At 37.5% G+C, this 27,509-nt stretch overlaps 2 protein-coding genes across 3 annotated transcripts in view; one reads left to right on the top strand and one right to left on the bottom strand.

The window, feature by feature from the left end:
* Positions 1-27,509, bottom strand: part of LOC134650114 (disks large 1 tumor suppressor protein) — a 49,239-nt gene that overhangs the window by 21,098 nt on the left and 632 nt on the right. Inside the window, exons 2-5 of the mRNA XM_063504952.1 lie at positions 26,395-26,526; positions 6,498-6,613; positions 3,960-4,061; positions 3,470-3,523 (exon numbers count right to left, since the gene is read on the bottom strand). Coding sequence (XP_063361022.1) covers positions 3,470-3,523; positions 3,960-4,061; positions 6,498-6,613; positions 26,395-26,526 — 404 coding nt within the window. The remainder of the gene's footprint in view (positions 1-3,469; positions 3,524-3,959; positions 4,062-6,497; positions 6,614-26,394; positions 26,527-27,509) is intronic.
* On the top strand, positions 8,588-16,201 carry LOC134650018 (odorant receptor 49b-like). 2 transcript variants are annotated; one of them, XM_063504846.1, is made up of 10 exons: positions 8,588-8,947; positions 9,164-9,293; positions 10,431-10,605; positions 10,990-11,165; positions 11,722-11,778; positions 13,191-13,257; positions 13,940-14,039; positions 14,453-14,554; positions 15,900-16,055; positions 16,130-16,201. In XM_063504846.1, the coding sequence occupies exons 1-10, from the start codon at positions 8,768-8,770 to the stop codon at positions 16,184-16,186; spliced, it is 1,200 nt and encodes a 399-aa protein (XP_063360916.1). In that variant the 5' UTR covers positions 8,588-8,767; the 3' UTR covers positions 16,187-16,201. The 2 variants fall into 2 exon arrangements, with proteins under 2 accessions (XP_063360916.1, XP_063360908.1); XM_063504838.1 differs by lacking the exon at positions 11,722-11,778 and having other exon boundaries at positions 8,590-8,947.

The raw sequence follows: 27,509 nt of genomic DNA, 5'->3' as shown, positions 1-27,509 counted from the left end.
TATAAAACTGCGTCCTTAAAAGCCATCTCTTTCTCGCTCTCACTCATGGGTGCGGTTGTCTGTTACACGGCTTTAATGGACGTACATACGGCGGATCACCTTACACACGATCGAACGTGCGCCGGACCGCAAAGTCACGGTCCGGGCGTCTGTAAGGCCAAGCGCGCACCACGATTTTAATTTTTGCGAGACGATTTTAGAATCGCGCTGTAATTTATCGCAGAAAATTCACTGCGCGCACTGCGATGAAAAGTCGACGATTTGTTCATTCTCGACATGGATTTCGTACCAGTCGCCAGGCGTGAAACAATATGCAATCGCTGTATGACTGAGTATTTATACCACAAAGGTGATCTCCTTCTATTTCTATAATTAAACGGTCAACATCTAGCGTCTCATCTTGTGACTCCATTGGAGAAGCAGGTTCCGATATGTTGACTCTTGGAGAGCGAAATGCCGACTGAGGTCCGGGGTGCGATTTTATTATCGCAGTGCGCGCGGGGCCATACAACTCCGTATGCTGCAATTCACTTTGTGACAATGGCGTCGCGAGCAGTCGCGGAAAAATGTGACAAATCACAATTTTAAAATCGCTGCGATTTTTTTGTCGCATACATAAATTAACACAAGAAAACAAATAACTATCATATATTTAAGTGGGTATTTCATGATAAATTTTACTGTCCAGCTACTCTGGCAGCTCCGATAAGTTGATGAAAACTAACGCAACGACCCTATATACAACAAAACTAAGTCGGTACTAGTAACGTACATAGCTTAAAAATAAATGATTCCTTATTATATTGATATTATATATTATAAATGCGAATGTAACACTGTTTGTCGGTCTGAGTCCTGAGGAAGGAAATATATATAAATATTTATCACGAAAATAACCATTCTACGCGGTCGAAGTCACGGGCAGAAGCTAGTAACTAACTAAGAATTATCTATATAACATAAAAACAAAAAATAAAGATAGGTATAATTGATTTTCAATGCAATAATGCACCCTACAGTACTTTTTCATACAGTGGACGAAAACTGACTCATACGTGGACGAAAAGTAGCTCACAGGCGGACGGAAACTGAAATAACCCTACTTTTTCATAATATATTTTTTATGAAATAAACCGTAAATATTATTTAAGGTCACGTAATATTAACCTAAAATAGACAATATGAGCAATACAAACAAATATAGCACATTTAAGTAAGACTACTTAAATATTTTTTTTTAGCATTTCAAAGTAGACATCTCCTATAATTGGACGGTATCTGACACAATTACCCTATGGGTTTGATGAAAAAAAATTTTTGAATTTCAGTTCGAAGTATGGGGAACCCCAAAAATGTATTGTTTTTTTTCTATTTTTGTGTCAAAATCTTAATGCAGTTCACAGAATACATCTACTTACCAAGTTTCAACAGTATAGTTCTTATAGTTTCAGAGAAAAGTGGCTGTGACATACGGACGGACAGACAGACGGACAGACAGACAGACAGACAGACATGACGAATCTATAAGGGTTCCGTTTTTTGCCATTTGGCTACGGAACCCTAAAAATGGGAATTTGATGTTTAACTATAATTATGTGAATCAATATCTTTATGAACAAGTCTGTGCAGGAAAAATGATATTAAAGGAATGCTATGAAATGATAGAAATGTCACACCAATAACAATAAATATATGGCTGTATGAAGCCACTATTATTGATCTGTAAAGCTTGCCCGCATTGGCCTAAATGTAGCCTATATTCCCATTACAAATGAAAAGATTGATGACTTAAAACCTTTTGAAAATAATCATATCTATCATCAAATCAATTTACATGAGTACATGGATAGAATAATCTATATATCACACATCATTTAAATACTCATTTAATAATAAATTGAACACATAAATATGTGCATTTGGCAAAGGTGAAGGTCTTTTTATATAATATAACTCAATAAAACTTAAGGTTTACTCACCGTGTCAAGATTGAAAAGGGAGGAAACCTTCCTTAGGAATCCATTATGGGATTTTTTCTTCCGTCTCTCAGTCATTTTGGAGGAAGTTATGCATAGCCTTTTGGTGTTCTCAGTTATACTATGTACACTGCATGCATTGTTAGTTACACACTCGAGTCCTCTTTCAGCACCTTATTTGAAGATGGTCGGCATGCACCATTCTCTACCTAAAACCCACATCTAGCTTGCACCAAAAAAGTTTACATTTTGAACTTCCTTATAAAGTATGGTACCCATTTTGCATATAGTTGGCTTCAATGGCATCCTTAACAAGTAGATTGTAATTAGATTATTGAATATTGCAACCCTTATCTCATAATCGTCCAGGTCTTCGAGCCGAGCCCTTTCTGATAGTGATTTTTAGTAGATAATGTATAAGTGTGATTAAAAGCGTGTTACTATATTGCGTCCAATGACAGGATGGTATGAATGTCAAAGCGATGAACTTTAATTAGAATGTCCGTGTTACGTTATTAGTATGCGATTTATGTTTATTTGATAATATTATGAGCAGGTACAACAATCAGTGAGTAACACAGCGATTCGGAGCAAGCAAAACTAACTCGTAAGTCGCATTAGTCTCACCAAGAATCAGAAACGTTCCCAAGGTGTAAAGAAATTACTAAACGTTTAAAAATAGATCAGTGTTTATTAAATGGCCTTACTTGCGACGAATACGAAATATCAGCAGAATGAATGTCAAAATTTTATTTGTAATATCATGTCACTATTCATTTACGACGAACAGAATCCCTTCAGCTGATGCAAAGTTTATTAGGCATTGGCACAACGAAGAAATACAACGGCACTAATCCACACAACGACGAAACTTTAGCGTACATATCGCCGAAAACTTGTACTATATTTTAGGTTATAAATAGTACGTCGGGACGCGAAACAACCGTCCGCCATTACCGACCACTTGTATGTAGCGTTTGCAGACGTCACGTCATCACATCAAAAAGAAAAAATAAATAAAACGGAACGGAACCAGAAACACCAATCGATTAAGTTCAACGTGTTACAAAGATTCCACACTAGATGTCGCTTTTTTCAAACCAACGATATGTAGTTAAGTAGGTACTGTAAATACAAATTAGAAATGTTATTAAAAGCTCTATACTTGATTGGTCATCGTAAAAAAGACTTTCACCTTTACCTTTATAAACAGGTTTTCATATACATACCTATATTCAAATGCAACCCGTTAACGCCTTAAAATATAAATACCTATCTAACGGCTATTATGAGTGTGTACCTATCTTACTATTTTATCCAGGCGTTCATAACATTAGGCGCCTACTTACTACATGGTCGGCAACGAGGCTTCCGACCACCGCGATCTTGGTAATTTCCGAGCCAACCAAGGTCAGGGTGACCTTGCCACTGTTGCCGGCCGTGTAGGTCTCAGATAGATATGTGTAGGTACTACGGGCTTTTTATTTATGTACCTTTTTTTCTTGAACCTCTCCACTGTCCGGGGCCATCGACTGCATGATTTCCATCTATAAAATTAATTCATGACAGTAAATTAAGTAGGTACTAGCCTGTTTTAAGTTTTTGGATGGGTAGGATAGGTAATTTATATGATAGGTACATGACACGTAGAATATAAATTATGAATACCTAGGCGTAGGCTGATCCAGCTCTGGCTCTAGGCTGGGTCTACTCTACAATAAATAAATCGTAACTATGCGCGAAAAAAACACTAGAATTTGACCATGTTTGGCCATAAAGCTGAATCCGCCCTTGTACCTAGGTATGTTTATTCAATTTTATAGCGTAGGTTTACGGGCAAAAACACAATCATCAATCAATCATTATACTTGTCTACAAGTATAATGAAGTGGTTTAACAACACGGTTACCTCCATGGATCTGGATTCAATTGAAATTGTCTCTAATCTAACGTATTATTTATGCAACGTGAAGACACATTTACCTTTGCTGAATCCGGTGTATAGCTACTGCGATCTGATTTCCGGTTGCTGTCTTGAAGGAAGGCATTGGAGACCGATCTGTAATCGCTTTCTTCCGACTGAATCTGAAAAAATTAAAAGATACATTCCAATGAATAGGTATAATTATGACTAAACTGTTTAGACGACAACGGTTTCACTCACTTGAATTTTTAGTCGTTATTGACTATTCTCTAGTCGCTAGTGAGTTAAAATATGTCTCACGAAAGTTTAATATCGAGGTATATGACTTACATAAACATACATATATTATGCTAATTTATACTATATTTCCTCAGAACTCCTCATTTATTTAGTTCATCGGTTCGTTATTTTTTTTAATTTTTAGCATTAGCAACACGATAAAAAGGCTAGAGTTAGACCAAGAAAAGTCTACCTACAACGATTTTGATAGCACACGCAGTGCAAGTGTTATTTATACGTTAAAATATAAAAGTTTGACTTTTAAAATAACAATTGCAATGCGTGTGATATCAATATCGTTGCAGACTTATCTTGGTCTAACTTCTAAATACTTATACAGTGAAACCTGGTTAAGTGGGACCTGGATAAGTGAGAAACCTCTATAGCTGGGACTCATGGTGCGGTCCCGACACTTTAGCACTGAATTACCTCTGTTAGTGAGAAAAAACGAACCTCTATAACTGGGATTAGCTGTTGTGATTTTATAGTCACATTTACCTCTATAAGTGAGTCAAAGAGTGTATTTTACCTCTATTACTGAGACTATATTTATAAGACTACATTTTTCTAATTGTTTTTTTAGAATTGTATAGGAATTGACCTCTATATCTGAGATAACGTCAATCTATGACCTCTCTAACTTGAACTTTATTGATCAATTTCCGTATTCTTACTAACTCTTAGTCTATGCACAAATTCCGCATTTGCTTAATTGTGTCTAAACGACTTCAAGTTTCATTTAGTTACTTTATGTAGTTAAAACTATCGAAACGAAAGCTGAAATTTTGATAAGTAACACGAATAAACAGATTTTCATTTAATACATTTCTAAGACGCAATGAAGTCCGTATCAAATCTATCCTTTGGAGAATCATTCAAAATAAATTCAAAGAAATATTTAAACAGACTTAAAAAATATTTAGGGACAAGGATTATTTTACCTTATTTATTTTTAAAGATAATTACAAAATACCTTATTAACCACCTCTATAACTGAAATATATCCTCTATTCTCACCTCTATTAATGGGACCCTCTGTAAATGAGACAGACATTTATTTGTACCTGGCTAACTGAGAGCCTGGGTAAGTGAAATACCTCTTTAAGTGAGACAAATCTGCTCGTCCCTTGAAGTCTCACTTATCCAGGTTTCACTGTATTACGATATAAGGACGATCACGGTTTTCAAAACTTTGATCGCAAGCAGATTTTGGCCTCAAAACGTTATCCATACTCGTAAAACAGAACGATAGCTGATATAAAAGCAAAATAAACATTGCTAACGATTTGCTTCTGACGTAGAGTAGGTAACCAATTAGTGGGCACGGGTCGGTAAAATAAATAACAGTCAAGCAAAAATGAAATAAAACATTGTTAACTGAGGCTTGGAAGCGACCCGGCCATTTTCCTGATATATTTCATAATAAGTAGGTACCTACATTTTGAACACTACAAAATTAAAGTCATTTTAGAAAATAAAATATAAGTAGGTTCTTAACGGATCAATTCGCAAGCTTTGCCATAGAGAAAAAAATACATAGAGTGCTCACTGCATACATCAGTTCAGACTATTAATTTCAGTGTCTACATCTAGCATCGAGTAGCGGAACTATCAGTACTGCTACTTAACAATAGATGTAGCACCGACCGGAAAGTCTTATCTCAACAGCATAAGACTTTCCGGTCGGTGGCAACATCTATTGTCAAGTACACGTCAAGTAGCAGTACTGATAGTTCCGCTATTCGACGCTAGATGCTAATAGTCTTTTTGTTACTAAAACTGATGTATGGAGTGAGCACTCTTATGTATTTATTTTTCTATGGCTTTGCTCAAATTTTGGCCGTTTAGAGTTCCGCACCGAAAGGTGACAAGATGCTTTGTTTAGGTATGCTAGTATCATTAAATAAGTAGTACATTGTTGAAGACGCTAGAAAGTGATCAAATAGATCGAATAGAGTTAGTTTGAGGGCCGATCCGTGCGGAGATTCCATCTATAGATAGAGATAGCAGTTTGGTCGAGTAATTACAAAGTGCTTTTCACTACTACTGTTAGGTATTTGTAGTACATACAATAGTACATTACTACCATCTCTATGATTACTATACAAGCCGTAGGTGTAGTAGCCGGTCCGTCTTTGCGAAGTCTACAATAAGTCAGTTATAAGTCAATGCCTAGAACAATATTAAAACATCTAAACCCAACACGGTCTGAACCAATTTTTTTTTTTATATTAACTATATATAGGTATCTATTTCAAAAATCATGATTGCGTTAACAGGTTGTTTTGCTGGGTATGGGTACAAAATTAAAGACTCACTTCCCGACGCGTGCCATCTGCTTCCCACTTGTTGGCGATGCGGATGGTCTCCGCCGTCTTCTGCTGGATAGATTTGGTGTCATCGAGTAGTGTTAGCTCGTAGAATTCTTGAATATCTGAAAATTTATTTATAATAAGTTACCTATATGACCTATTCTTATATTGACTGTTCAGAGCAGTGGACGGCAAACCGCGGATTTTTGAAGGTACAATTATTACGGCTCTACAAGCCACCCAGAACAACATTTGATCCGCTCAAGAGTCTAGAGCTAGACAAATTAAATTAAATTAAATAGATTCTTAGTTTCAGTCGTTTTTAACAACTTTCTCCAATAGGTAAATTTAAATAAACTTTTTCACCTCAGCAGCTCGAACAAGGGTACTTTGCTACTTAAAAACAGTGAGCAAAATCGCATTTTGCTCACTGAGTGAGACAAAATGAGCAAAATGCAATTTTGCTCACTGTTTTTAAGTAGCAAAGTACCCTTGTTCGAGCTGCTGAGGTGAAAACTTAATTGTTGGTATATCTTAAGAAAACATGAGTGAATAGAGGTAAGTGATGAAGAAGGAATACATTTTTCGAGTTCTCTAATATGTTCTCACTGCTGAGGTGAAAAGTTTTGTGAACTACACGAGATCAAAGTTATTTACATCTCGTGCGCTTTTGAGTCCCTTACTACGCTCAAGATTCTAAATTAGATTCACTCGCTACGCTCGTGAATCTACTATAGAATCTTTCGCTTGCACGGGACTCAAGATAAGCACTCGAAGAAATATCAAACTTTGATCACTTGTTGTACAAATAACTATTGTGTACGTAGTGATTACCTGATTGAGACTTTTAGAGTACGTCTTAAGCTATCTTTGCATCGATTTGAATATAACAAAGAGAGGGAGAGTGTCATATTTATATCAGGAAACGTCATATTTTCATAGAAATTTGATATTAATGATGTCATCATTGCCGCCGCTTTTTATCATTGCAAAATTTTCCTAATCACCACATTTAACGACTAGCCAAGATTCCATGCAAAGGTGCTTAATTTAGTTCAATTAAATATGTATTTTAGCTGGCGGCAATCGCGTGAGCAGCGGGATCGATAGGTGGGCGGCCCCCCGGCGCCTGGATGTAAGGTGACCACTGTGTAGGGGTCGATGTGATGATTCTTATAAGAACTACCTATACCTTCGACGCACTCGCTCGCTCGCGCTTTTTTTAGAACTTAAACATGCGATTTAGGGCCAGTTGCACCATCCGCACTAAGTGTCAAGTGTTGACAGACTGATCAACGTTAGCCGGCGCGCCCTGGTGCTTTACTATAAAACTTTCGATACAATAAAATTTAGCGAACTCTTTAACGATGACTAAAGTTTGGTGCAACCGACCCTAAGTGCCGGTGTATAATTTAATAACGAACACTACATTACATCGGTGTCGGTATTCCCTTAATTTATTTGTGTATGGAATATGGATATAATGGAAAAACCATGGAACATTGATTTATTATTCGGAAGTCTGAAAAACGAACTAACTATAAAAATTTACAATACCTAGGTACACGTGGGTGAAATAAATAACAAACAATAATAATGTAAGTGTGAATAATTTTAATAATAACTAGCATGTCCATAACTAATGTATTATTTAAATTCCTGCCTTTATTATACTTATTAATTACTAGATAATTACTGTTATATTTGTAAAATCGAAAGTACCAATTTCTTTAAAAATGAGGACTGACGACATTAACAGTTCAGCTTTTAAGACGAGCGCAAATGTGCTTGTAGAAGCTAGCGTACTAAATATATTTTGTGATATTAATTACCGAACTTTTAAAAATGTGGAAATCATTTCCTTGAGAGAGTACTTTTTTTTAATTACTTAAGTACCTACTGTGTTAAATATCTAAATTGCAAACAACGGCTGCTTTCCCTTCTTAGCCGCTGCATACATTAAAGAATAATCAGCTACTTTGCCCTTTGTACCGTTCATTATTTATCCAAAATTGTCAATCAAATTGACGAACAACACAAAGTGAATTTTATATTATATTTGTCGTGAAAACCTTAAAACGTAAAATACGCCATTGCCAATAGGATGAGTTAATTACATACTGTGGGCGATTAACGTGCCTACTTGTGTGTGAGCACAGAGCCAAAGGGGATATAAGGGATCACTGAACAGACTCGGCTGAACAGATCCCCTCACTATCGTAAACGTAAAACACCAACTTGGACCAAAATAAATAAATTAGTTGTGTTCAAAACTGATGATGCAGCTAACTCAATGTTTCAAAGTATCTTATTTTTGGCTGATATTAGGTGGAGTTTGGTATCCTCGATCTCTGGATAACACTCGTGTGTTATATGCAGTTAATATTTACAGAGTATTTGCAACGATTTTTATTAATGTCGGGATGTTAGCTATTCAGTTCCTATATTTTTTTACGGTAAGTCAGTACTTAGGTACCTACTTTTATCAATTTTACTGGCCCCGCTAAGAATATTGTTACAGTAAGATGTTACATGATGACTCACAACGATCCGGATGCTCATCGGTCCGGGCCCAGGCCGGGGCGTCCGACCCGGTCCCGGACCGTTCTAGCGTGAGTCATCCTTAACTTAATGTGTTTTCATATATTGACACTTGAATTTTTCTTTTCTAGGTCGTTGGCAAGGACTTGGACAAAACCGTTGACGCCACCGCCTTATTTACGTTTATAGGATATCTGTACAAAGCAATAACTGTAATCAAAAACAGACAAAGGATCAACAAGCTACTAGATATAATAGACAGTAAATAAAATTTAATTATTAATTAATAAGTGATGGTAGATGGTAGAATCTTAGAAATATAAATATTAGTAAATTGTTAACCAAGGGATGAAATTCCATTTCTAACGAGAGCATTTTTGGCGCTCGGAGGGAAAGCGCCAGTAGTTCAAGACAGAAATGGCCGGGTCAATTAATATTAATTGTTACAGGACTTCTCATAAAGCAACTACTTAAGTATGTTCTTGAAAATTTCTAAAAACAAAAGATACTGTCAACCACTATTCCTTAACTTTTTCCAAAATTTTAGAAACTGTAGGCGATATTTATATTAACACATACAGTGCCAGCGCGTGCTACGCGCTACGAGCGTAGCCGATAACATAGGAGAACCCGTATGTAGCGAAAAACGACTACGGACCGAGCGCCCGCCTGGCGGGTTGCTGGCAGTGAATGCGTTAAGTACTAAATTGACCATGATGCCCGGTTCACATTATTCCAGTAGCATTCCAGTCCAGCAATCCAATCCAGTGCTGGAATGTTACTGGAATAATGTGAACTGACACTGGAATGTACCCATTCCAGTGAGCATTCCAGTCCAGTGACTGGAGATACCGTCTACTTTTTCATTCCAGCTCACCCAATCCAGCGCCACTGGAATAGTGTAGACAGCCATTCCAGTTGCAATCCAGTGCTGGATGGAACGTTGAACAGTGAAAAGACTGGAATATGCCCGGTTACATTACTCCAGTCCAGTAATCCAGCGGGCTAATCCAGTCCAGTGTTGGAATAATGTAAACGATATGATCCAGTCCAGCACTGGACTGGGTTAGCCTGCTGGATTACTGGACTGGAGTAATGTGAACCGGGCATTAAACTGGATTGGGCATGAGTGGTGGGGATAACTGACAGAACGGGATAGTCTTATGTATCTTTCAGTAGGAGTAGCAGCGAAAGCGCTATTATTGTTTGTCCTTTTCACAGTCTCACATTTTTTTTAATTTCCTAACATAAATTAGTATGGATTATGGTGGGCAACAAATAAATTCGACCAATCATAGCGTCGCATTGCGTATGTTTTGTCCCTCACGGAGGCACGCGTAGACCACTTCTATAGGATGCTACCTTCTATGTATTCTATCCAATGATTCATAATTTCAGATGAAACCGATAAAGAAGACTTGTTACGGAATATGGCGGCCAACATAAATTTTATATCTTATTTCTACAACGGGTGGGCTTGTCTGACGGCGATAATGTGGAACTTAATTCCGTTTACAAAAGCTACGCTCACTTTACCATTTTACTACCCTGATTTACCACCTCCGTCGCCATGGTGAGTATTTCGTTCTTTATTCCAGCTGGGATAGAATACTTCTAAATAAAATAAAATTAATAAGTAATTAAAACTGTTCAAGCGCAAGCCGAACTATGTGTACTTTTTAGGTTTAAGGATGACACGCTACAACGGCCCGGGCTCAGGCTGGCGCATCCGACACTTCGGTTTTCTGCAGACAGCATGAGGTGATCACCGTCACCTGTCATAGAAAAAGAAGTGTCGGGCACCCCGGCCCGGGCCCGGACAACCGTTCTAGCGTGAGACATTTATGTGCCATATTTGTGCTTTTTTTTCTCTTTTCGATCTTAGGTAATGGGCGGTAACTCCCCTTAGGAGCAGTGTTCATTTTAAGTTCGTAAAATACCTATATTTTACTTCCAGGTTTGTTAGATGGTATATCTATCAAGCTACAATACTAATAATCAACGGGGTAGCGCAAACGAGCGCAGATCATCTGTTCGGGGGTCTAATGGCGTTCGCGGCGACTCAACTAAAACTACTTCAACACAAGCTTGAGGCTATTGGAGCTAAAACTGACAGCACAGTGGAAATAGACGGTAAATTAAACACATACGCCTGAATTTCGTTTGTTTAGCAGGGATTACAATGGCAAATTTCAGCTAAGCCGAACGGAACTTTCTTATTCTTGAGACAACTTAGATCCTTTTTTGCAACTAAACAGATATTTTAACCAATATTGCCAAGAATAGGTACTTATTAATACATAGTGATACCTACTTCGAGTTATCCTATTAAGGCAAAAATTCGTAATTTTGTCTGTGACGCACTCATCATCAAAATGCCTTGCCAACTTTTAATGCACAGAGGTTTGACGTTCGAATATTCCGGATTTAGTTTTTTAATCACTACCGTACACTGTTTCGTGGTCTGTAGCATTTTCAGAGGCAATTAATAGCACAGTCCAAAAACACGTGCCGTTTGCTAAAACGAAAAATAACCCTCGGTTTGTGTATAAACAAAAACGGGATCAAATTGAAAAAAATAAGGCAACAATTGGCAACAAAATCTATCATGAAAAGGAAGTCGTTGAACTAAAATCCCTTAGCAACCGATGCGATCTATCTAATATTTATTCCTACAATGTTTTCGTAGCAAGGGCTGAAGAAGAGCTTACTGCAAATCCGAAGATATGTACTCTGGCAAACAAAGGTGGGTCTATGCATTGGCAAATCAATTCATTTTTAAATATATATATATATATTTATATATATATATATATATATATATATATATATATATATATATATCTTTTTTAATATACTTTATTCATGTAGGCCTAGCAACAAGCACTTATGAATCGTAACATAATATATATTATCTTAAGATAATTATCAGAGCAATTTATTGATGTTATTATTCCATATTAATATTGGATTATTATACAAATCAAATTTAACACAAAATTAACACAAAAATTGTATTTTTTTAGGGTTGCCCACATTTGCACCTGACTGCGACTTGTTTGCCGACCAAAGTCGTAAACTTTTTAAAGATATTTTACGTTTTTGCGAATTAAACATGCAATAGGTAGCTTATTAATCGCTTTATTATTACTTACTTAATTTTAATACTTAATTTTACAGTGCATTGGTGTTAGCTGTAATGCTGTAAAATTTGTTTTCAATAAATATCAAATAAATATCAAATTATTAAGCCTCTACTGCCCGTCCCTTTGTCTTATCTTGGTGCGGGCTCTACCTCAGGGGCCGTAATAGATGTGTACCTACCTAATAAAAAATAAATTTTAACGTAGTCTGCATACAAGAAACGTACATTTTTCTTGAGTTTCAATATACATATGTAGGTATAGCAAAAAATGGTCAAATAAACTACACATATAAAACATACTTATAATGAAATTAAAAACTAATCTAAATGAATATACATACCTACATACATCTAAATAAGGCTCCCGCGGCATTGCGCCAAAGACTGGCTTTGCCTATGCGCTGCGAGAGAAAGCTGCCAGCCCTCTTGGTCACCGGAAGTATCGATGAGCTTTTTGCATAGTTCCTTAAACAGAACATGCACGCTTGGACCCCACGGCCCCAGTGTCTTGACACAAAGTGCTATATTGGGGGTTGGGGGCCGAGAGCACGATATTTGACAAACTTTACACGCCACATTTTATATATATAAAAAAACATTAAGTATTGTACTTACCTACTAATTTTATGGAATTGTATGAATAGTCTGCGCATGTTTTCAAAAGTTTTTCTTGCCAGATCCTAATTGTTTTCTTAACATTCCGGTTTTATTTCGTTAGTCTTTTCTGCATCGTAATTAGAAATTATGACGATTAATTTGATGTCCATTTGATCTATGTTTAATTTTTTTCTGGGCCCAAGTGCTTAACGTAATCGACGGTGTCCTTAATTCAAAGTAGATTTCATATATGTAGGTATTATTTCTTTTAGGGAATTCAGAATTTGGTTCGTTATTGAATAATATCGTATGTTCATTAATAACCCAGGGTCATTGTAGCTTGTGGAATATGTTACTGATCCAATTGAACTCGGAGATTCTAGGAGAAAAATATTAATTTGTTTTTTTTTTTACAGCTCAAATAGAACAGGAAGTCTATGAGGAAACGGTTTCATGCGTTGAATATCACTTAAAAATAATATGGTAAATAATTATATATACATTTTGCAAAATTCAGACAGTTTTTAGTCGATAATACTTTATACTAGTCTACATTAGTGAAGAGTCCATAAATCTTGATTTCCACCTCCTTGACACCGTTGAGCACCTTACCTTATCCTGAACGAAAAATGGGTCGGTTTGATGCGCCGCCACTGCTTATAGATAAAATGGACACAACAGATTGATTAACTATAATAGGATAGAAGAATTTAATTTTCACTACACCAGCTGGTAAAAGCTCTCTTATTTGTTCAAAAACTGATGAGAACGTTGCATTTTATCCACATGTGGGGCAAAGTAATCAGATGCAAATTTTGAGTTGTTTCCTTATGTTACCTGGTAAAATTAACTTTAAAATGATGTTTTTGAATGATAAATATTTAATGAAAAGATATATAAAAATCCAAATGAAAGCATTTGGATTTTATTGGGTTGGTGTGGTGAAAAATTTTGTGTTTCAATCGGGGGCAAATTGTGTTTAACCCTCGTGCTTTGGAACCCTCGCAACGCTCAAGATTCCATTTTCGAACCACTTGCTTTGCTACGCTCGTGGTTCAATTTTGGAATATTTCCCTTGCTCGGGTATTAATATAGCACGAGCGGTTAAACAATTTTGCCCCGTAAAATAACCATACCATGGTTTTCACTTATTCGTTTTTCGTAGGTTTGTCGATGAACTCACAGATATCTTCGGAGGAGCCGCGTTTGGACAATTTCTATTAGCTGCACCGCTGATTTGCTTATCAATGTTTATAATTATGAACGTAAGATTATTTTTACTTAAGATTCAAGTAGGTAAACTAAGTATTTACGAATGTCAGAATATCGCGTTAGTATGAAAATGCAAATTTTTATATTAAAGGGAAAAATGGAAAAAAATTGTATATACCACAAATCGTATATATGTACTTTGAAATTAATGTTTATTTACATAAGTTAGACTATGAATTTAAAAGTTGGAATACTAGGAAAATTAAAATGTAGAAAAGTACTTAACTGGGATCAAGATTGTTTAGCTCAAGTACTTACCTAAGCGAAAGCGCCTGCTAATTGTTTTATTACCCTATTGTAAAAGATCAAAGATAACATTATAATCGGTGCAAATAATATTTCTTAGATTATACGTCTAAGCGGCCAGCAACAATAAAAGTAACTATATATATCCTTTTATTTACAGAGCAGTGATGTGACAGAGATAGTGACCAGGATTTTATATTTTGGATGCCTGTCAGGACAACTTTTTATTTATTGTTTCTGTGGGAATCTGATAAAGACGCAGGTAAACCAGATTGATATTTTTTGATTTATTGAATAAACAAAACATACATAAGTAGGTCAAGTAGGATGCCCCATCCTACACAAAATCTTTAGGAGGCTTGTGTGCCCATGGAGAGTTTATAAATATATATCTTAAACATTATTTCTTAAATTATAGACATATCTGAATAAACTAGAGTTTAGGTTATATTTTTACCTGTTACATATTAATACAAATAATTAAACATACAAGTCTATATATTTCAAATCATATTTATTTTGGTTTCGCAGCTTAGGTACTTTGTCTTATATTTTTTATTTATAATAAGTTCTTGAAATCATCGTGAGGAAACCGCACTAATCCCATTACGAGCCTAGTTTACTCTCTGGGTTGGAAGGTCAGATGGCAGTCGCTTTTCTAAAAACTAGTGCCCACGCCAATTACTGAGATTAGTTGCCAAGCGGACCCCAGGCTCCCATGAGCCGTGGCAAAATGCCGGGACAACGCGAGGAAGATAATGATGAAGTTCTTACTCTATATTTCCTAAATAGTACCGAATTAAAATTGTTTATATTGTTTATAGTTGTAATTATAGAAATTTGTACAAAAACACATTGTACATTGAGAGAATGAGGCACACTATCAAATGTGGCAGTAGGGCCAGTAGGTATATTGTAAACTATGGAATTCGTAGCACGTCCTTGCACTTTGTCAGGAGTATGATGCCTCGTAGCACTTAGCGCTAGGCTACGAAAAATAATAAATTCACTAACGTCTCATAAAATGTCATCTAAAAATATTGCATAAATATGAGTAGCTAGGATAAAATAAAAACCGTCACGTACCCGACGCTACTTATATATGTGGCCAAAATAGTTAATCAATAGTTAGTAGGTAATCATTCTTAGGGTTCCGTACCCAAAGGGTAAAAACGGGACCCTATTACTAAGACTCCGCTGTCCGTCCGTCCGTCTGTCCGTCCGTCTGTCACCAGGCTGTATCTCACGAACCGTGATAGCTAGACAGTTGAATAACAACAAATACTAAAAACAGAATAAAATCAAGATTTAAGTGGGGCTCCCATACAACAAACGTGATTTTTGACCGAAGTTAAGCAACGTCGGGCGGGGTCAGTACTTGGATGGGTGACCGTTTTTTTGCTTGTTTTGCTCTATTTTTTGTTGATGGTGCGGACACCTCCGTGCGCGAGTCCGATTCGCACTTGGCCGGTTTTTTTTTCTTAAGTAGGTAATGCTAGTTCACTAGTTGAAATACTTGAAATTCATACCTAGTGCCTGCCAGAAAACCTTTATTTATCAGCATAATAACATTTTAACAAACCGAATCACTTGTATTTTCTATTAAGAGTGACCTCGTGGCAACAGCAGCATACAACAGTCATTGGACGTCAACATCTGTGCGCACCCAGAAGGCTCTCCACCTACTCGTTATCAGAGGACAGAAAACTATCTCTGTGGTGGCAGGCAATCTATTCGAACTTTCTCTGGTCACATTTGGCGCGGTAAGTTCACAAGTACACTGTTCTTGGCCTGTTTTGCTATATAAGCATTCTTACTTTTGTATTTCTTGTTTCAGTTATTGAAATCTTCGTATTCGTTTTTCGCGGTTTTGAGTAAACAACACGATGAATAAAATAAGAAGGCATCCGTAGATTTTAATTTTAGCAATACTATAAGTATATAGATATTTAAGATACCGGGAAATATAACGTAAAATACCGGGGGAAAGTAGTGCAAAGTAGTTGTAGTAGTAGAGGGAAACATGTAACCTACTTTTAATATTAGCTTTTATCACTTTTTTACCTATCGAGGTGGATTCATAATAATAATATATTGTATTGTATTGTAACGTCACAGCTCACATCTCGCAGCTAACTTCATACCTAGTAACACATCGTTTTGAAGTTCAAAGAGCAGCTGACTTGACTCGCTGAAGGAAAATAGCTTATTGTTGACTAAAATTAAGAGTACCAAAATAAAGATAAAGATTTTTGCGTCATAATATCTGCATGTTATTGCTTGTTTTATCACGATTTATTTTATCTTAGAAGAGGTCGAGCAGGAGTTCATCGACAATCTTTGCTTTTCCGCGAATGCTGTTATTATTAATTGTAGACATATAGATATATTGTATCATATCATCACTCTCATATAATACATAATTGTATGTAGCAGGTATCACGTTTTGTATTAAATATGATTGCGTATTACATATGTTAATTAAAATTAACCCCCAAAGTTAAGTTAGTGTTCTACTAGCTTACTCGCGCGTACCTACTATAAATAAAAGGTATAAAATGGGTATAAGGCAGGTAAATGACGTGTGTTGGGGTAAATTTGTGATTTCTATAACTGTACGTTTTTTAATGTTATAGAGCTGCATGTTACAATTTCAAAATTTCTTTATTTAAGACAACAAGGGTCCATACATTTGTTAGTTATAGCTTATGATTTAAGTATGTTAGTAACAATGGGTAACCTAATAAAATAAAATATTTAATAATTTATAACAAAAAGTGACTGTGTCCGCTGACCCATTGCCCACAACAGAGGACAATCTAGCTTATTAGCTATCATGTTTAAAATGCTGTTGGTACTCCCGCGTACTCTGTCAAGTAGTGAGGCCGTTTTCTTGCGCCACACGGCATCAAAATCAAAACCGTCCGTGCGCGCCTCGGCGAACATGGACGATGCGCTGCAGAAACGCGGCAGTCTCAACAGCATCCTAAAAGCATTATTTTATTGAATGCGCAGGGCATTGTAAGCTCGCTGAGTATATCTAACCCACAGACTTGACGTATACAATGATGTACAATGATACGTTGCAAGTTGGAACACATTGAATAGTAAAATATCTACATTCCACATGTATGCAGCAGCAGTGTTCAAAATTAAAACTCTCTGTTCTGAATACTTCAACAAATACAACTTTACCCATTATCTCGCGTAGGTACATAGTTAGAAACATTTCATAGAAATGAATGCAGGCTGCGCGCATAGTTTAAAAAACTTCCACTTTGTAAATGCAATAGCCGAGTTCGATCAATATTCAATATCTACATATGCGCTGAACTGTTGGAAATTTCAATTTTTAATTAGAGTGGGCCTAAGAGTGAATTGTGTCAACGGGTGTACTCGATGACCCGCGGTCCGATCTAGGTCATACGGTCCATCGCACAGATTGCAATACGTTTTCGTCGAACGCACGGGGTTATTTGTGCTTGACATTCAGTGGGATGTAGTTGTAAGTCCCCTATAAAACCCTCATGTTACCTTACCATACCAAAACAAAACAATCGATAATATTGTAAAATATAACGCCTATGTACGCACGCAATCATAAAATACTCGTACATACGTCGGTAGAGATGCAATCGTTACGTAGCACGCAGAGAAGCCGCATTATACCTACCGACATGCCTAAGAGCTATGAGCAGCTGCAATCAAGTACACCAGCTGGGCAAGGTTAATCCAATGTTGCCGTTATAAACAGAACAGATCCTTATTCTTTTTAATCATTCATACCTAACCATAGTATTTTTATTGAAAATACAATATTCTTACAGAACACTTTATGAAAATCAAATAATAATATCAATAATTAAAAATAATTTACATTAAATATACATGTACATTAAATTTTAACTTAGAGTCTGTTTGGAAAGACAAGAGTCGTGGAATGTATTGGGCTTCATAATACATTCTTTAGATAAGGCACGCTTTACTTTAGATAAGGTATCCGACCATACAAGTTTGTCTGTTAAAAAATAATAATCGTCTACTCTATAATAGGTATCTTTTATTAATTTTATTATACTTAGTTCACTAAATAAATATATTTATACTAGAACGATATTAGGTATAAGTTAGGTTTAAAATAATCACGCGATCACTTGATCCATAATTTACCTAGGTACTGTACCTACGTATTTGTCTCTATACAATTAATGTCGCGAGCACCTAGATATTTGTTAGTTCTTCAACTAAGTTAGTTCTTCTCAGTCGCAGTTTATAGGTTTTAGGACATTTACGTGCGATGTGATGTGAATGTGTAGGTAGAGGTACATGTATTATGTACAGTATATTGTATTACAGTGAAACCTGGTTAATTGACACCTGGATAAATGCAAAACCTCAATAATTGCAACCAAAGGTCCGGTCCCAGTCCCTTGAGACCAAAAGACCTCTATAATTGAAATTTTGGAACCTCTATAATTGCAATTTAGATTTAATTGCTTTTCGGAATTTTGCCTCTGTAATTGACCATAATATTGCAACTAAGACCTCTATAATTGACACTGTGCTAAAAAAATCCGTTATTTTAGGTCTTCTCATTACCTCTATTATTGAAACAAGTCTTACTTATTACCTCTGTAATTGAAAGAATGTAGACTTGTAGAGAGCCGAAACAATATTTTAATAGCAATGATAATTTTATTTTAAATCTTCATCCGGAAGTCAATTTATTTATTGGCTATCTATCACAGAGTATAGTAGGTGAAATAGTTTTGATTAAATCAAAAACATAGTATGCTTTTTACATTATTCCAATTAAAGTTTCTTCTACAATTCAAGGGATTTTTTTTAAAACCCAAATGACTATAAGAAAATAAAGTAGTAATTAATGTAGTGTAAAAGTGCAAGTTACATAATATATAGACCAGAAACTCAGAATGTAAACTTGTAAATCTTCTTTCAATTGTTATTTGCACCTCCATAAAAGCAATTTGTCAGAACGCAACCTCTATTAATGAGAACCTCTATAAATGACACAACGATTTTTTGAACCTCGTTAATTGGCACGACCTGCTTAATTGAAAAACCTGGTTAATTGACAAAAAATTGCCGGTCCCTTGAGATTGCAATTATCCAGGTTTCACTGTATATATAAAAGTTGGCAGAAGCCTCTAAATCTTGTACCTACATTCCAGAAAGTCCCATTTTAATAAGTGGATAGTGTTAGTGAACCGCCCGTCGCATTATGCGGGCTATTACCAACTAGCTGACTGATAATTCGCAAGTCTCCATTGTACCGCACCTACATACTTAGTTAAAAAACTTAGGCTCTAGATCTGGCAGAGAGAGATTAATACGAAAAATTTTGGACGTGATGTCAGCGGTGCCGGCGTTTAGTTAGTGATATCGTTGTCGTTGTATCCATTCATTGCAGTCTAAATATAATTAGGATCAGATTCACAATGGCAGTGTCTCGGTCGGATCCAAGAGCATTCATGACGTGCAGTCACGCGGGTTTAAGCTTATTTATAGATGCGCGATCGTTGGTGGTTTCACTGGTTTCGATCGATTCGCCACATATATATAAGGAATAAAGATCAAGTCACTTGTTATTTCCTATAGGTAGACCTATACTTTTCTTTTTCTACGGTATGTATATATTGTGTCTATCACCCCCTAAAGTTGAGTGGCAGAAAATTACTTTTGGCAATAAATTTGCCGCTAACAGGACAGTCCGAACGTACACTAAATACTGACAACAGAATGATATTTGAATCATGTTATTTAGTTATCGTGCGTTTCGCTCGTACTTGTCCGTACATAATATAAATATATCAATAGTCGAGCTTTAAAGTTTGAGCGCTCCTACAATAGGTACTTAGTTAAACCTAAAATGTGTTTCCCTATGTGCGTCCATATCATGTTTCATTCGTAGGCTACACGGCATCGAAGACGAAGAAAATATGTAGAGTCGAGTCGAAACCTCTTCTTTAATTCACGTCGACTGGCAAAAGGTTAGGTAAATAGGGCAGTGACTACTTTATTTATGATAGTTTCCCGATAACTTGATATCATTCAGTGCGTCGCGTCGCAATATCGTTGGTCGTACTTTTTATGAAGATATTAACGTTTTTTTATCAGATGTGGCAGTGAACAGATAGACAACCTATACAATTTTTAATTTGCTCCATGTAATCATGCTCATCCACCAAACTAACTACCTACTACCTATGTATAACTCAAACACGTGAATCTAATTTAACTATCTTGAGCGTTTTCCATGAACCCCAGCTGAACTCTTTTTAGAGTTCCGTACCCAAAGGGTAAAAACGGGACCCTATTACTAAGACTTCGCTGTCCGTCCGTCCGTCCATCCGTCTGTCACCAGGCTGTATCTCACGAACCGTGATAGCTAGACAGTTGAAATTTTCACAGATGATGTATTTCTGTTGCCGCTAACTACAAATACTAAAAACAGAATAAAATAAAGATTTAAGTGGGGCTCCCATACAACAAACGTGATTTTTGACCGAAGTTAAGCAACGTCGGGCGGGGTCAGTACTTGGATGGGTGACCGTTTTTTTTGCTTGTTTTGCTCTATTTTTTGTTGATGGTGCGGAACCCTCCGTGCGCGAGTCCGACTCGCACTTGGCCGGTTTTTTGTGTTCCCTCTACTTCGAAACGCTATCACTTCCGATCTTGATAAGTACGAAGGGAAGAAAATGTTCTAAACCTCCCTAGATGGAATAAATTAACCATAAATATAATAGTGGCAAACGTTAATACAGCAGTTGTAGGTTATAAAGTTTAACAATCGTGTATCACAATATATGTTGTAATGTCCTTATGAATATATATTGTCCTTATATTATATTGACACTCAAGTAAAGTGTCATATTAAGTATGCTGTGTTTGTCAGATATGTTGTCTAGATGTTCGACTAATTATGGTAACTAAGTAACAATAGCAAAAGTAGCAAAACACACTTGTGTTTAAAAACACAATGATTTGAAATGTGATTAAAAACACTATGATAGTAAAACTCGTATCTATATTACCTACTCAAAAGACAAGTAAAACAAAAACAAAAGTTTGTGTATAAAGTATACATACAGTCGAACATAGAATATCCTCCTTTCGAAGTCTGTTAAACTTAAAAAGGTACCGAGCCCAGGGTGTTTGACTTGCACTTGTTTTTGTTTAAGTAATAAAAATCAGACTTCTCGCTGTGTGCCGTGGACTTTATCTAAATAAAGCATAGCAAGACGTATCTAGGCATTAGATACAGGTAGGTAGGTATATGTACGTCGGCATAACATTTAGCTCTAGCCACCTTGAATTAATGCCGCCTCTGATCGATAGGCGTCGGTGCATACAACGGCCTGCCTTTATCCTATGAAGCCGTTGTGTTGTGTGCACCTTTTGCACTGCTTTATTTTGTATATAATATTCGAATAGCTACCTACATTTTATCTAGCCTGGCATGGGCCAGTGTTAAGGAAAAGAGGGTAGAGTCATGTAAAGTAGACTTTTAAGAAAATAATTTCAAATCCTTTTTTGACATTCCATTGCAGCTTGTGTGACATTGGCTATAAATAATCCATAAATAATCCATTACCTAACTAACACAACTTTGACGTTGTGTGACTTAATAAAGTTAATTAAAATATTAAATGTACTTTGACACTTTGCCAGTATAACATTCGCCATTTTGACATTTATAAAAACCGGCCGAGAGCATGTTTGAACCCTGATGGTCAGTGTAGGGTTCATCCTATTTCCGCTACGATCACAAAGAATTTGCCACAGGGTGGGGTTCTCTCACGACTCTCTGGAGTCTGGTAGTGAACTCACTGTTGTAAGAACTAAACAAAGGCCCCCCAATACGAGTATACACGATGATTTACTGCATGATAAGTGTAAACGGGAAATTCCCGGGAACAGAGCCCGTACCATGAGTCACTGACAGTGTCAAAACTGACATTTACGCTATCGATAACGTAATTAGGGCGAGCGAAGCGAGCCCTATCACTATTCGACAAACTATGCATTCTTGTGGTACACTTTACGGAAAAACTATCGCACTTATAGGTTTGAAATTTAACATAGTAATTTAAATTCATGTCTAGATGTGTTATCAAACATAAAAATATCATTTTTTCAACTTAATAAAATAAAATAAAGGAATAACACTTTGTATGACTACTAGCGCCATCTGTTAGAAAAATTATGAATTAAAATTCGTGTCAATGTACTTACTATGTGTTAACACGATGAATACAAAAAAACCGGCCAAGTGCGAGTCGGACGGGTTCCGCACCATCAACAAAAAATAGAGCAAAAAATCGTGTTTGTAGTATGGGAGCCCCCCTTAAATATTTATTTTATTTTATTTTTAGTATAGCGTAGTTGTTGTTATAGCGGCAACAGAGATACAATCATAATTTGTGAAAATTTCAACTGTCTAGCTATCGCGGTTCATGAGATACAGCATGGTGACAGGCGGACGGACGGACGGACGGACGGATGGACGGACGGACAGCGAAGTCTTAGTAATAGGGTCCCGTTTTTTACCCTTTTTGGGTACGGAACCCTAAAAAGGGTTAAAATTTTGGATTCAGACCCATTTCGCTTCGCTCGGTTTGATTCCCAATTTAGCAATTAAGTTTCTCTGAATACTGGAACAATAATCTTGCTGTACGTATATTTGTCGCAGTCGGATCGTATAATCCGCCGTATTACATTACGGCTAGCCGTTTTCAAAAACAGGGGCGTTTTGAAATGCGGCGGTTTAACTATTAGCCGTATTGAATGCGGCTGAATGAGAATCCGCCGGAATGTATTCGGCGCCATACGTTCTTCAACACGGCTAGCCGTAATGTAATACAGCGAGTCATTAGCCGCCGCTTTGACAGTTTTTAGTTCCCATTTTTAACACTCGTGGCGCTGCCTGACATAACGACAACAAACTATGAAAAACGCTGGGGTGTCCATCATATCTGGAGTTCGTGGTACTGTTTCTTTTCAAAAACCTTTCCTTCGCAACTTAACTAGATGGAGCCCGGCCTCGCGGGGCTCCCATTAAGATAAGATAAGATAAAAGATAGTTTATTCAAGTAGGCATAATTACAATGCGCTTATGAACGTCAAATAAAGCTAGGTAGACCGGCTCCAACCCTACACCTCTGCCCCGAGAAGATTTAAATCCCCCCTCAATTGGAGCTCCCGCTTCATTTCTGAGCGGTTTGCCCTTCTGGCATCTGAAGCTATCTAACGAACCTAACCTACCTACCTATTGATTTAGTGACACGTCCGTGAAAACATTACACTTTAGGGAAAAAAGCGTAGGTAGGTAAGCCTACTTAGGCTAGGTTCGTTAGGTAGCTTCAGATGCCCGAAGGGCAAACCGCCCAGAAATAGGAGCCCCGCATTTGCGGGGCTCCGTCTATTTAAGTTGTGAAGGAAATGTTTTGGAAAAGAAACATGTAGTGCGGTGGGACCATAGCAAAAATAAATTAAATTGCAAACATTGCCAAACTCCGCGGTTACGTAGGCGACCGAAAGAACTGGTCACTCTACAATCTAAATAGTAGATACGATGCGGCTACACGTAGGCCGCCTTATTGAAGAACGTATCGCAATGACAATCTGCATTTAAAAACGCTCCTGTTTTTGAAAACGGCTAGCCGTAATGTAATACGGCGGATTATACGATCGGACTACGACATATTCACTGCGAAGGTCAATTTACTCGTATGTTCTGTTCTGTGACGCCGATGAACTGATCAGTCATGTTATAATTCGACACGTCTTGATGAGCACTTGGGAGAGCAGTACGATAGAGCTGATGCTGATCCCTGGCTGTACCTAGCGGAACTCAGGTTTGGTGCAACATAGGTACACACTGGGTTGGACATCCGACTCGTCATGATGGTAACTTGGTAGAGCAGTACCCAAGATAGCTGATGCTGAACCCTGGCAGTACCTAGTGGAGCTCGGGTTTAATACAACATATGCACACGCTGTTTTGGTCATCGGACTCGTCTTGATGAGCACTTAGGAGAGTAGTACCCAAGATAGAGCTGATGCTGAACCCTGGCTGTACCTAGTGGAACTCAGGTTTGGTGCAACATAGGCAAACGCTGTTTTAGTCATCCGACACGTCTTAATGGGTATTTGGGAGAGCAGTACCTAAGATAGAGCTGATGAGCTGATGCTAAACCCTGGCTGTACCTACTGGAACTCAGGTTTGGTGCAACATAGGCAAACGCTGTTTTAGTCATCCGACACGTCTTAATGGGTATTTGGGAGAGCAGTACCTAAGATAGAGCTGATGAGCTGATGCTAAACCCTGGCTGTACCTACTGGAACTCAGGTTTGGTGCAACATAGATACACGCTGTTTTGGACATCCGACTCGTCAGAATGAGCACTTGGGAGAGCAATACCCAAGATAGAGCTGATGCTGAACCCTGGCAGTACCTATTAGAAGTCAGGTTTGGTGCAACATAGGCAAACGCTGTTTTGGTCATCCGACTCGTTTTTTTGAGCACTTGGGAGATACCCAAAATAGAGCTGTAGCTGAACCCTGGCAGTATTTAGTGGAACTCAGGTTTGCAATATAGGCACACGATGTTTTGGACATCCGAATCGTCTTGATGAGCACTTAGGAGAGTAGTATCCAAGATAGAGCTGATGCTGAACCCTGACAGTACCTAGTGGAACTCGGGTTTGGTGCAACATAGACGCACGCTGTTTTGGACATCAGACTCGTCATGATGATCACTTGGTAGAGTAGTACCCAAGGTAGCTGATGCTGAACTCTGGCAGTAGGTACCTAGTAGAGCTCGGGTTTTATACAATATAGGCTCACTCTGTTTTGGTCATCCGACTCGTCTTTTTGAGCACTTAGGAGATACTCACGATATAGCTGTAGCTGAACCCTGGCAGTATTTAATGGAACTCACGTTTGTTGCAACATAGGCACACGCTGTTTTGGTCATCTCACTCGTCTTGATGAGCACTTAAGAGAGCAAATTATACATAAGTTTATGTGCGGAGCAGCATGATTACCGCCAGTAGGTGTCCAGACGGGATAGTTTTACGCTCAATTGTGTGGTGTGGACGCATAAATAAATTCAAGGACATTGGCTCGCTGACACAACATTGCCAGAAAAGAAAAGCCAGTTGGCTTCCTTACAAGAAGTACTGGGCGACCGTGTAGGATGTAATAAGGGCTTATGAAATTGTATATTACGTGTGGATGATATTGGTAATTTGATTTTGTCGTCTGGACACGTTTTTAATGGACAAAGTAAAAGTTGTATCAGACAGGCGTACCGGACAGCGACCGAGGGCCAATTAGTAGGTATATTTCTTTCTTGCTCTCACTTATAGCTGCGTCCTTAACGGACTTATTACTTACCCACTCGATTGAACATGGAACAAGCCTCGGACTGGATCAAAGTCGCGGTCCGGTACGTTTAGGTAGAAAAACTCCGCGAGCCCTTACAAAGCTCTGCTTTTTGCTAGTTTACTTTCTATACATCTCGTTCGCACTAATATGCGAGTACGAGCGAGATGTATATAAAGTAAATTACGTTCTCGACGGCGTTTATGTCAGTGCCAAACGGATGGTAGCCGTACAGTATCAGAAATCATGAATACAGCACTGAAGCAAGTGGACACATGGTGCAGCCGCCATCAACTTTCATCAACCCAGGCAAAACAGTGGTAGAAAGGCCCCTTAATGGCATGGAGCAATTATAGCTCTACGGGAGGGTACCTACCTACTGAAAATATATCCAACATTTCTGACGGTTGTATTACCTATTTGTGGATGGTTTAGTGACTTCGGGTCGGAATACGAGTCAACTCTGAGGGCCTACCGCGAACCACGTTCGACGTGTTGGCTCTCTGTCGCACTTGTAAATTCGTACGTAAGTGTGACAGGGAGACAACACGTCGAACGTGGTTCGCGGTAGGCCCTCAGCTTTTGTGAGAAGCGCACTTACTATTTCACCGCCTTCGTCTCGCCTTGGTATGCAATTGAAATGGTACCCCTAAAACTGAAAGCGTCATCAATAACGACAACTACATCACTCACCAAGAAGAGCTTGAAAGAGGCGTGACTTGAAAATTCTGATGACTCTTTCGATCGCAAGTCGCAGTTGACGGTCATTGGGTTTCACTAATTTGCTGTGGTAGTCTTCCAGCAGTTCCAATGCTCGGTGGGCTTCTGTATAGACAAAATAAAGTTGATAAAACTCATATAACATAATATTAACTCAATAGAAGGAGATGGGTTGTTATTTCATTCTGTTTTAAATAGTAACAGCTTATAAAAAGCAACCATATTTAAAGAAAGTTAAAGATGTAGGTACCTACTCAGATCATTTTAAATAGAGACCTCTTATTGTTCAGTAGTATTGTTAATATGCGTTACACAACAACACAGAATGTCAAAGTTTGAACACAAGAATATATTATGAATTATGAAATACGTATTTAGTAGTAGTAGTAAGTAGTGGGCGGTGAAAGTAACGGTCAGGTATTTCATGAAGTTACTAGTATATAGGAACATTTTAGTCTTAAAATGACGTGTTAGTGTATTGCTTGCTTGATCGTTGAATTTTTATTCATGTTTAGGCGGCGACACAGAAATTCCGGTGGTGAGTTACTGAAAATGCTGAGTGATTGAAAATGTGGTGTGCTTTAGAAACAAAGGTGCAAGTGACAGGTACCTAATTGTTTTAACCTTTTGGATGCCAATGACCGATATATCCGCCCCGTAGGTTCAACGCCAAAGATCGGTTAATCGGTCACATATCACAGAGCAACATAGACCTACGTGCATATGCATAAAGTTCAATTTCAGTTTTGACACTTCGGTGACGTGGCGTCAGCGTGACAGCTTTTGTGTTTGACACGGCGTCGAAAAGGTTAAGCCACAATCGCAAAGATGATGACAAGGGTGATACCTACTACACTAATTTGCTGGCTTTATAACTCCAAAAGACTATGATTAGGTACTTACCTACGTTATTATGATTACTAAACAGATTTTTAAGAGAACTCTAAAATAGATGTGCGAATCCAACGCGAACGCAGTAGTGTAAAATCGAAAAAAAATAAGGTACCTACTTTATATATAAATTAAACATACTTTTAACTATGTACTACAAATTAGGTGCTTAGGAATTTTTGTGATATAGGGTAGAA

This window comes from Cydia amplana, chromosome 1 (genome assembly GCF_948474715.1).
Source record: "Cydia amplana chromosome 1, ilCydAmpl1.1, whole genome shotgun sequence".
Classification (NCBI taxonomy): domain Eukaryota; kingdom Metazoa; phylum Arthropoda; class Insecta; order Lepidoptera; family Tortricidae; genus Cydia; species Cydia amplana.
This window is presented reverse-complemented; position numbering and strand designations above follow the sequence as displayed.

Coding starts and splice junctions, on each gene's coding strand:
- LOC134650018 (XM_063504846.1), top strand. CDS start 8,768: ATGATGCAGCTAACTCAATGTTTCAAAGTATCTTATTTTTGGCTGATA. Junction 11,779..13,190: donor ATGTACTCTGGCAAACAAAG/GTGGGTCTATGC, acceptor TTTTTTTTACAG/CTCAAATAGAACAGGAAGTC. Junction 13,258..13,939: donor TATCACTTAAAAATAATATG/GTAAATAATTAT, acceptor CGTTTTTCGTAG/GTTTGTCGATGAACTCACAG.